Below are 12,390 nucleotides of genomic sequence, written 5' to 3'. Positions count from 1 at the left end.
ACATGCAAGGAACAAAACTTCCCTAAAATATTGCACTAATACAAACTGTCAATTCTTCTAAACTCTTCTCCACATATTGGCTATGGGTCCACTTGAATATTATGGAAATTAATCCCCTTCAACCATTGGCCGATAGCGAATATATTTCCCAAATAAGCTGGGTCGATGGGTGGATGCACTTGGACAGGTTGCTCTTATCTTCTCTCAATTACCATTGATCTAAATCAGTTAACTTCATTAATTGGTATCAGAACTTATGTCTGGCAGTGATCCCTAACCCTCTAACCAAACTAATGTCCAAGAATCCTCTAATCAATTTACCAATATGATTAGTCAACTCACCCACCGAGTGGCTATCATAGAGTAATGGAGTTGCTAGCCAATGGCTGAATTCACCGCAACCCCAAGAGCCAATGATAAGACCCTAGTCTATTCGACCACCAATAATGGTCAAAGATTTATGGGGGGAGGACCTCAAAGAACTTGTAGTATAGTTGTCAAGGCGTTGCCTAGGTGTCCAGGCCCATTTTTTTGGATAGACGCCTTCTTATTGTTGCCTTCGTTTTTTCGACTGCATTGGTTCACCTAGACTGCGTGACAACTATGGCCACCACTCGATTCCTTTGAGGACAATGTTCTTGTCTACTTTGATGCGGGACCGCCTTGCTGTTGTATCGATGACTCAAATAAAGTATAATTAGAGTTAAAAGAGTACAGCAGAAAGCATGACCCACCATAGTTGTCAAGGTGGCAAGGCGACCCAAAGCGGTGGCGGGGTGACTAAGCGCTTAGGCGACAAGGCACCCAAGTGTTATTTTTTATTTGCCCTCTTTTCTAACATTATTTAGGATGCTATAATATGTACATTATATCATAAAATCAACATCAAGCCATATCAAGTCATCAAGAAATCAACATTAAGTCACATCAAATCATCAAAAATCAACATTAAGTCACATCATAAAAAATTAATATTGAGCTACATCAAGTCATAAAAAATCAACATAGAAATAGAAGACAACAGAACTGAAGAAGCAAGCTATTGGAATCTGAAACAATCAAAACATACATTTGGTTTATATGTTCTTGGAATTGGTCATTTTCAGGTATATCTAGTCTCACATTTGGTTTATACTATTTTTAGAAAATATGATCTTATCAACAAGTAATTAACCTACTCTCGATTTACAGAAATGTTCTTGAAATTTGAATGATCGAATACTTTTATTTTTACATGAGACTTTTTGTATTAGGTAGAGCACAAAACCAACTTTCCAACAAATTCAAGATTGCTTAAATCTGGTTTATATTGAAGGAGTTATGTTATGGTCAAACATTATTTGGTGTGCACGAATGCTGTCAAATTCGCTTTGAATGAAAATATTTTTTTAAATATCAAAACAAATTAATACTTTATCACAGTTTTGATTTTTAACAATGTTTTACCACATTAAGATTTTGAAATGGGGGGGGGGTTGACTTTTTATCCTTTTGGAATTTATTTTTTAATTATTTTTATTAGATTCAAATAAGGGGGTATTTGCTTATTTATGAAAATATCTGAAGTAAAAAAAAACATTTACTTAAATGATATTTGGCATAAATAAGTGCTAGAACCTGGTTCGATACCAATTAAACTAGTACAAGGCGCCCTACAATAAGGTGGCAACCGCCTAGGCACCTATAAATCTGCCTGGACGCCTAGGCGACGTCTTGACAACTATGCGACCCACTGGTACTCTACAATTGGCTTTCGTGTTTAGATGACTACTTTGATCGGTATGATTTGACAGAGCCAAAGTAGATGAAGCTTGCACAGACCGTCCGAAGAATGGTAGAACCATTAGAAAAGAAGATTACAACAATGAGGGATAGCCCCTAACTCTTGGCTTGAGATGAAAGAGGAATTGAAAAGCAAGTTTCTTCCATCCACCGTCAAGGCGCAACTGCCTGATTAACTCAACTCTTTATGTCATTGAGCCTTATCATTAGCAGACTACATGCAACAGTTTGATGCACTTGTCTCACGTACCGGTGTTGGTGAGGATGACGACCAGTTGTCCCATTTCAAATTGGGATCGAGACTGGAGATTTGGTAGGAGATGTGTGTGATAGACATCAACGACCTTTAGGACTGCTTCTGGAAGGCCCTACAAGCGGAGGAGCTACTGAGGACTTCCATGAGACAAATTTTCCCTCAATCTAGGGAGAACAGGAGCACCACAGTTACTAGGCCCATAGGTCGACCATCCCCCACCCTTACACCATCTCACGCTGATAACAAGGGCAAGGCCCCCATGGTTAGTGGTAGTAAGACTCAATTTTTCATTGTCAGGAGTATGGACACCTAGCCAAGTTCTGTCCTTTTAGACAAAAGCTTCATGCTATAATCGAGGGTATTGATGATGATAAGGGAGAGGTGATGGTTCCTATTCCACTAAATGATGGTGACATAGCAATTGGTTTTGATGTTGTGGAGGATGAGGACACATATGATACATGTGGTTAGCCACATTCTGTTAACGGAAACCTAGGGGGAGGATTGGCGTTAGCATTGCATCTTCTATACCTGCTTGCAAATTGGAGACTCACCCACACAGATAATTGTTGACAGTTGCAGTAGTGTAAACGTGGTTTCAAAAGCCTTTACTGACAAGGCCAACCTACACCCTAACAAGAACCTACAACTGTATAGAGTCTCTTTGCTGAATGGTAATACAGTGGAGGCAAATCAGCAGTGTCGAGTACCTTCGAACAGTGGCCTTTATGATGAGACACTCTAGTGTGATGTTATTCACACAAAGTTGACTGATGTACTTTTGGGATGGCCTTGGATGCATGACAATGATGTGCTGGTAGGTAGTAAGAAGAGCCAATGCATTTTCAAATTCAATGGTAAGCTTATCATAATGGATCTTCATAATATACCAGCTGAACAAGCCAAGCGACGAGCTCTCAGGACCAATTAGGAGCCCACTTTAAAGGTGAAAGTATTGGCACTCCCTCCCAAGTTTGTGAGGACTAAGTCATGACACAGCACTAATTTGGCACTCGCTACTCGAGAAGTGGACCTCCACAATAGGTAAAGGTTTCCACACCGATTCAGGACCTGTTATCAGACTTCTCTGATCTAGTGCTCGAGGAGCTACTCGATGTATTACCACCAATGCACGATATTCAGCATGCCATCGAGTTGGTACTTGGGTCTGTACTTCCAAATCTACCAGCATACTGGATGAGCCCTACAGAGCATACGGAGTTGAAATGGCAAGTGGCTGACCTGCTGAAAAGGGGTTTACACAGAAGAGTAAAGTCCATGTGCAGTACCAGCCCTTCTCACACCAAAGAAGTATAGGATTTGGCATATGTGCATTGTCAAGTTCTGGTTCCGTATCCCCAGACTTGATGATATGCTAGACATATTGGTCGGTGCAAAGATCTTTTCCAAAATAGATCTCAAGAGAGGATATCATCAGCCTAGGCAAGGAATGGAAAACTGCCTTCAAAATAAAAGATGGTTTGTATGAATGGAAAGTTATGCCTTTTGGTCACACCACCGCACCCAACACATCATGGATATGATCTCAGGTATGGCTCCCCTTCAGTGGTAAATTTTTAGTTGTTTACTTTGACGACATTTTTATATACGACCAAAGGAAGGAGGACCAACATACTTTGAGCATTGAAGCTTTATATTAACTTGATGAAAAAGTGCTCCTTTATGCTGCCCAAGGTTATATTCCTTGGATTCATTATGTCATCAAGTGTTATCGATGTGGGTCAGTGGATATCAAAACCATCATAGAGTGGTCAACACCTAAAACTCTCACCGAGGCTATATGTTTCTATGGTTTGGCATCATTCTTCCATAGGTTCATAAGAGATTTCAGTGCTATTATGGCCCCTATTACAGAATGTATGAAAACCAGAAAGAGTGGTATATTTGAGTGGACGACTGCAGGCACTAAGGCCTTTTAGCATATCAAGAAGAAGATGGTGGAGGCCCCTATTCTACAACTACCCGACTTTGATAGAATGTTCGAGGTGGCCACTTATGCATCCCATGTTGGAATAGGTGGCGTTCTTATGCAAGGAGAACATCCTTTCGCCTTTTATAGTGAGAAATTGAATGATGCCAAGACAATTTCTCACAATAATATGCACAACAGCATATAGTTCACCTTCACCTTGAGATACAAAGTGGGTAAGGAGAACACAATAGCAAATGCTTTGAGTCTGAAGGTGTTGACTTTGCATATTTCCTTGGCACATGCTATAAATATTGACCACATCAATGGTGAGTACATGGCAGACAAAGACTTCTCTTCCATCTACCATTCGTTGCAACAAGGTGGGGCAGATTCTAAGTACTCTATCCATGATGAGATTCTTTTTATGGCTCTCGTCTCTGCATCTGATACGTCTCTTCGGCATCATGTTATATGGTAGCTACATGGTAGCGGACTAAGAAGACATTTCGGGAAAGACATGACCCTTTTGCAGGTTGTCGATGGATACTATTAGCCTCAGATATAGAAGGATGCGGAGTATGTGATACAGAGATGCCAAGTGTGTCAGTTGGCAAATGAGATTAAGCAAAGTACGGGTCTATACTCTCCAATATCTGTTCTCCACACGCCGTGGAAAGATATTAGTATGGATTATGTACTCGGGTTGCCAATACTCGAGAGTGACATGACTCGATCCTAGTGGGCACACTTTATTTTGTGCCGGAAGACCTTCGATGTGAGTCACATAGCCTCTATCTTCTTTAAAGAGGTTGTGCAATTACGTGGACTACCCAACTTTATCGTGTCCGAAAGGGACGTCAAATTTATGGGCTATTTTTGGAAGACATGGATGGAACTAAAACTGAGTTGCTGTTTTCTACCGCCCATCATCCCAGATTGATGGATAGATAGAGGTAGTCAATATGAGCTTGGGTATCTTGCTACAGTGCCTTGTTCAATACTATGAGAAGTATTGGCCTTCTATTCTAGACATAATAGAATTTGCCTACAATTCTGTGAACCGAACAATTGGCCGCACACAGTTCGAGGTTGTTCTTAGAATCCAACCCAAGTGGCCGGTGGCCCATTGATCTAGTGTGACTTCCATCACATGCATGCATCTGTGTTAAGACAGACAAGTTCCTACGACATATCACGGAGGTACATGCAGATGTGCATAACAGATAGTCATTAACAATGATGTTTATAAAGTGGTAGTCAATCGTTATCGACAATATGTTGAGTTTGAACTGGGTGATATGGTGATAGTACGCATTGCTTTGGAGAGGTTTTCCCCGGATGCAAATACAAAGCTTACCTGCGACATATAGTTCCTTACAAAACCTTCAAACAGATTGGACCTAATGCTTATGTGCTAAGTTACTTGAAGGCATGGCCATAAGTAATTTGTTCAATGTGGCTGACCTGACTATTTATTTAGGACTTCACTCGGATGAGGGAGATTCTGAGCACATGTTGAAGTTGCCCCAAATGATTCCACCAGTTTTGGACATGATTGAAGAGGTGCTGGACTATAGCTACACTATGACATGACATAGTGGTGGCTACCATTTGTTCATAATCAAAGATCGTTCAAGGACTGATCCTACGTGGATTCATGCAGATGATTTTCAATGGCTCGACCTTAACTTGTATAAGCACTATATATCTTTTATTCATTCACCGGAGATGAATATTTCCAAGCTGGGGAGAGTTGATGTAAAGCTCCAACAATTCCAATGTAGGAGGAAGAAAGACCAGCCCAATCAGGCCCCTATTTAGGCCCAATGACTTAAATTATAATCAGCCGACATAGGCCATCAACTTAAGTTATAGTCAGGCCCATACTTGGGCCATATGTAAGTAATACAAACCCATTTTCAATCCCATCTCCTGCCCATATGTAGCCACTGACCACCAGATTTGGAGGAGATATTGTGGCAGATTCTGTTGGCTCATGTTGCTGCCATAATATCTACCTACTTATTATTTTGTCATGGTTTCTATTTTTTGTACTAGTTTTGTTGCTAAGCCATTAGCAACATAGGAGTTTATATTTTGATGTTATTACTTATCCTTTTTTGTTTTTAGCAAAATGATCTTCTAGGGACTTTCTATTTTATTAAGTTGTAAGCTACTTAGTAACAATAAATTTCTATTTTTGTAACCCATACTTCATATTTTATAATTTATAGATACATGAGGAGGGCATGTATCTAACCAAGAGCATTCAAGACGATGTATGGAGAATGCTCTTTGCTGATGATACCATTTTGGTGGATGAGACAAAAGAAGGGATTAATGCTAAGTTAGAACTATAGAGATCTACCTTGGAAACAAGAGGCTTTTAAGATTATTAGATTGAAGACGAAGTATATGATGTGTAATTTTAGTTACACTACGATGGATACTGACATGGTGCATATTGAGGAAAGAGAAATACCAATTAAAGTGGGATGGTTGAAGTGGAGAGGTGCATCCAAAGTACTGTGTGACCGACGTATTCCCTTAAAGTTTAAAGGGAAGTTCTATAGGACTGTTGTATGACCGACAATGGTGTATGGGGCTGAATGTCGGGTAGTTAAGAAGTGTCATATTAAGAAGCTATGTGTAGTAGAGATTAAGATGTTAAGATGGCTGTGTGGAAAAACTAGGAAAGATAAAGTATGGAATGATCGTATTAGAGCTGACTTGGGAGTTGCCCCGATCAATGACAAGTTCCGAGAGAGTCGTTTGAGATGGTACGGTCATGTCCAACGGAGGCTTAGGGATGCCCCAATAAGGAGGAGTGATATATTTCCGATTGAAGGAGGTAAAAGAACCATAGTTGTTAAGGCGTCGCCTAGGTGTCCAAGCACCTTGGTCGACTTGGGCGCCTTGGTTGCCTAGTTAGTGTCGCCTTGATTTTGGACCCTCTTCAACGTCTTGGGTCGCCTAGATGCCGTGGTAACTATGAAAAGAACTAGGGGCGGGCCTAAAATGACCATAGGAGAAGTTGTGAGGAAGGAGATGCATTGTTTGAGTCCTGTACCAAGTATGACCTCGGATAGAGCCTGTTGGAGGGCTAGGATCTATGTTGCAGTCCCCATTGAGATGAGATTCTCCTAAGTTGCTGGGCTGTGCTTCATTCCTCTTACTTTCATCTACTTTCATCTTTCATTTTGCTGTTATTTTCCATCCTCCATCTGTCATTTCCCGTTTTTAATCTCCATCCCTCTTTTCCCATGTCTTCATCCCCCTATTTCTGTTTAGACCTTAGTTTTCCCTATTGTGTTTTGTTGGATCCATGTAGCTGACCCCATTAGGTTGGGATAAGGGTGAGTTTGTTGTTGTTGTAGGTACATGAGGAGGGCTACTACAACCCACGATTTTGGTGATTGAACTATTGCTCTTTTGTGAGATTATGCTGCAGTGATGAATCAGTTGCAGACCCTAAGTGGTGAAACCTTGGCTGGTTGGTGGTGAAGCTGGCCCTAGGCTTTGCAGTGATACCAAGTCATATCCCCCTTACTTCCTAATTTTTTTCCCTGTTCTGCTTCTCTTCACCATTCAGTCTATTCCACCAAGCACCTTTATTCTGTTGTGGCCTATGAATGGGTGATTTCTAAACCTTCTTTGTGCCTTGTTCATCTTTTATTTCTGCTGCTATTACTCACTTTTCTGCAGGTTTTTCTTCCGTTTTCTTAGCCTATGGTTCCTGTTTTACCCCATTCTAGTTGCAGGAACTTCGTGCCTTCAGTCCTACCAATCCAGCCATTGGATGGCTTCCCTTTTTGATATTGTCTTCTCTCTCACCCATACTACCTTAGACCAGACTTGGAGAGACATCTGATTAACAGATTGTGAGGGATCGTTTTTCCTTTGAGTTATTAAATTCTGGTTTCTTAAGTTTATATTTTTCCGACTGCACTTGTTTCTTCCAATCTATCCATCTGTTTGCATTGATATTCTAGACATATAATCCACTTATTAGGACCTTCCTTCGAGCCCCACTGGTTTAGTAGACTGTGAGATATCACTCGCACCATTTTCTGCCTAAAGTTTCTGAGTTTTGGTTCACTGTGGTTCTGGTTTTCTAGTCTTTGTTTATTCAGCCTAGTTAGCCTCATCACATTTCCCCTTTTTCTTGTCTCATTTTCTTCCTTGTTATTTCATACCCAGTCTTTTATTTGCAAGGATGATTACTCTGAGAGAGGAAAATGGAAAGATATTGGTAAAGGATGGTGGTTCACATGGATGGAAGACTTATAAAGAAAGGGTCTTCTTCATTTGTAAAATTGTAAGTGAAGAGGTTAGAAAATATATAAAATTGGGTATATTTCCCTCAAAACCGTTGTCTCCTGGGTCCTGATTGCTGTCATCCGTGTGCCGTTCTCTTGAATTGTTATCAATTCTGTCTAGTTTTCCCTATCTACCCCCTATTTTCCCTGACTTATACATCTCATCTGGTTCCCTATTGCTCCTGTTCTAGATGTTGAGTGTTTGTGAGCTATGATGCTAAAAACATCAAAGCCCACAACTCCAGCACTCTATATATTAACTCCTTGGTCATTACTATGGTAGTGTAGGTTTTTGTTTGTTTGATCATGATATATTGTCTTAATTCTCACGTTGGGTGACTTCCTGTTTCAGTAATAGGTTAATTTTAATTGTTATTCCCCTTTTAATGAGAGTGTTTCTATTGTAGTTCTTCTCGTCTTTCATACATATTGCTGCACCTTTCCTTTTCTTTGTCAGTGTTATCCTGGATTTTTTAGCATCTTGGGAGTTGAATAATTCTGATACAATCTACCCCTAGTACGTGTTGTGAAGGATGGATTTGGCTTTCAGTTGCACAAATCAAACTTCATCTTCTTGGATTACATGTAGTTTGGTTGATTCGTTTTTTTATTGAAATCTGCATGGAATCAGTTGGGCAGATCTCAGGTCCTTTCTTTTGAATTTGGTTTCATAAAAGGGCTTGATATGAGGAGAAACATCTTGCTTTGAAGCTTAAACCCCTGGTCTGCTCCTATCCTCCAGAAGAGCCATTACTATATTCTCTGGGAACTGGGACCATTTACCAGAGGTCGAGCCTCTGCACTCCTCGTGTAACTCTCTCTCAATCTTGCATGGTTTGGCTACACTGGATGGTTTGTCATTACATGCATTGGTAATGAGATCTTGAGATCCTGGTTGTGTCTGTTGAACTATTTTTTTGACATATCTGTAAGGGGCCAATCAATGGGTAGATTCCTTGCCAACTGCATGTGTATGTAAGTTTCTTCAACTAAGAATTTTTTCCCTCCACCCCACTCGTCAGGATGGAATTAGATATTGATGTACAAATACAATTGAGTTGATTTTACTCGTGAGTTATAGGGTAAGTCCTTAGCCTAACTGGTATCTAATCTAATTTCTTAGAGAGTTGAGATGCCCCCTTTCCACCTGCAACATGCATACTGAGGAAGTTCGGAATTGATGTCAAAGATTGTGACTAAATCTGCAGTTTTATTACTGATTTACTGTGATTTTGGTATTGAACTTTTAACATGGTTATGGTTTCAGGTAACTAAGGGTGTCTTTGGCCTGGCTAATATGGGTTTTGAGCTCTAAATTGAAGGTTTGGTATCCTTCTGGACCCATTTGTCTCTTCCTGGGAATGGGATTCTAAGAATGGTCTTTAAGCTCATCCTGGAATTTCTGAGAAATAGTTTCTCACGATTTGGCGCTCAATGTTTAATGAGCACTTGCACTTGCACTTGGGGTCAATAAGTAGGGTTAACTGTAAAAACCACATTTTTATAACATCCAAGAAACTTTCCTTTCATCTTCTCTCCACAAGAACTGAACTTTCGATCTCTGCAGATAAGAGGGATTTCTCTCTCTCTATCTCTGCGACCCTTGCAACCATCTCCAGCAATTCCATCTGCGAACATCTCTGCAGAATAAGCTCCACTGTTCTCTCTCTCTCTCTCTCTCTCTCTCTCTCTCTCGCTCTCTCTCTCCACCATCTCTGCAACCCCGACTGAAACAATGGTGATCCCATCTGCGAACATCTCTGCAGATCACCATTACCACCGCCACATCTCCATTTCTCTGTCTCTCTCTCCAATCTCTGCAGAATGGTATGCTCTGTCTCTTCCCCCCCCCCCCCCACCCCCAACCATCTCCGTGGCATTCCCTGCAGAAAACTGTCACCTCCACCCGGGCTCCACTGCTCTCTCTTTGATCTCTGAGGTTGGGGATAATCTCCGATTTCACTCTCTGCCCTTTCAGCAATAGATAAGAATGTCCTCAGGTAAACAGAAAATATTGAATTGGAATCTCCTAATATTTTTATTTCTTTTTTGTCAGTTCTCTTTTTTGACTCAAAAAGTTTGCATATTCTGTGGCCAAACCATTTCTCTTTCTAAACCAGAAAAACATTCTAAGATTCCTTTATGAGAAAGAGCAAGAATGATTTTTTGAGAGTCCATACCAAAGAGTGTTTAAACAGGAAATTCACAAAGCTTTGCTGGTTGTATATGCATACAATTACTGTTCTGAAGGGTGCACATGTTTCACATGCCTGTGACATCATAGTCTCTTCTTGATATCAGTCTTTTAATCTTTTGGCATGTTTAGATGTTCTTTGTACTACTGTTTTCCAAGTTCTCAATTTTTTGTGACCCATATAGCATGGATACAACTTGTATTGGTATTTGGAGTTTAGTTTTCAGAAACAATGTCATTCAATTTTCATCTTCCATTTTTTCCTTTCAATTCTAGACCAAAACTTGCACCTCTGGGTGACTGTTATTTCTCTCTTTCAAAGACTGCATATAGTTATTTATTTATTTATTTTTTATTATTTTTTTGTTGGGGGGGGGGTTGGGGGGGAGAGAGAGAGGGGCCTTCATCCTAGATGAAGTTAGTTTATGTAATTCCTTCTTCACATGTTATTATTGGTGCCGTGTCATATATGGGTCTTTGTTAATTGAATCTGAGCTTCTTCTAGCAAGGATATCTTTTCCTCTTTAGTTTATTCGACGTCTTTATTGATGCTGTGTCATATGTGGTTCCTCGTTAATTGAATCTGAGCTTCTTCTAGCAAGGATATCTTTTCCTCTTTAGTTTATTCAACTTCTTTATTCGTGGCTATTTAAAGAGTTTGATTGGTGATAATGTGCAGTAAGGCCTGCAAAGCTTGTTAAGGATTGTGAAATGACTGCTCCATGTGGGACAACAGTCCTGTACCCAACAAGTGGTGGCAACGTGCATTCTTTCAGAGCCATAACACCCTGTGCTCTTTTTGACATTCTGTCACCTCCTTACTCTTCTGAAGATGGACGACACTGCTCTTATTTCCGAAAGTCCCCAAGAATGGATCTATCCGGTGACTTTCCAATACCTTTTACCATGTTTTTCCTCTTTAACATTCCAAAACTCATCATCGTTGCTTTAATTTATGTTTTTAAGGTATCGACGAGTCAAGTGGAATAAATGCCTCAGAAGTGGCATGGTTGGAAGAGATTCAATCCCCTGACAACATTGTTGTTCGGAGAGGGGTGTACAAGGGACCGATTATCAGAACTTGAGGGATTTTGGGTTGTGGATGTACTATACTATTAATGAGATGGGCTTCGATTATTATAGGAAACAATGAGGTAAATTCTATAGTATATGGGTTGTTGATAGGTGGTAATAATTACTGTAATTGGCAATGTAAGTTGGTCATTTGGGTTTGTATATATATAATATATAGATATATACTGGTGAAATTCATCCATTTAATGATTACACCTTTAGTTAGTGGAACATTGAGATCAGCTTGTGCCTTTTAGTTGGGGGGCAACAGTGACATTTTTGATGAACAATGCCTAGGGGATGAGTTGCTGGTGCTCCTAAATCTCGTTTCAAGCTTATCTGTTAGTGTTTGTTTCTTTCTTGGTCTCAAGCCTGACCTTACCTGTTGCTGTTTCATCTCCTCTCTCATGGTTAAGCGAAGTATCATTTAATTGCAAGCACAGTACTGATTACTTGTGAAGCGCTCATGTTATTTCAAGCAAATGTTCTTCGTTTCTTGATGTAATGATGTATTTCTTGCAAAGCCAAAGTAACTTTGTGCTTTTGGTGCCCCTGATTTTATTGTCAAAGGAATATGTGGTTAAGGATCATTCTACAACCATTTCAGGCCGTCGAAAATGTTGCACTTAGGTAACCCTAGCCTTTTAGGGAGTATTGTGACTGCTTGAGGTGAAGTCTTTAATTTGTACTCTTTTTCTTTTCTGTTTTTTGGCTATAAATAAAGCTTTCATTGGATTGCTTGATTACAAAAAAAAGAAAAAAGTTTCCATTGAAGCAGAGGACTGTCTTTGGGTCGAACGTTGAGGCAGAGAACTGACTGAATAAAGGCAAC

General features: G+C 40.1%; 1 protein-coding gene across 1 annotated transcript in view; it reads left to right on the top strand.

The window, feature by feature from the left end:
- LOC122640958 (plant cysteine oxidase 5-like) overlaps positions 1–11,783 on the top strand; it is a 44,594-nt gene extending 32,811 nt beyond the window's left edge. The window contains exons 4-5 of the mRNA XM_043834256.1: positions 11,164–11,367; positions 11,451–11,783. Of these exons, the coding sequence (XP_043690191.1) occupies positions 11,164–11,367; positions 11,451–11,569 (323 nt within the window). The 3' untranslated portion in view covers positions 11,570–11,783. The remainder of the gene's footprint in view (positions 1–11,163; positions 11,368–11,450) is intronic.
- The last annotated feature ends 607 nt before the right edge of the window (positions 11,784–12,390 follow it).

Source organism: Telopea speciosissima, chromosome 9, assembly GCF_018873765.1.
Source record: "Telopea speciosissima isolate NSW1024214 ecotype Mountain lineage chromosome 9, Tspe_v1, whole genome shotgun sequence".
Taxonomy (NCBI): domain Eukaryota; kingdom Viridiplantae; phylum Streptophyta; class Magnoliopsida; order Proteales; family Proteaceae; genus Telopea; species Telopea speciosissima.
This window is presented reverse-complemented; position numbering and strand designations above follow the sequence as displayed.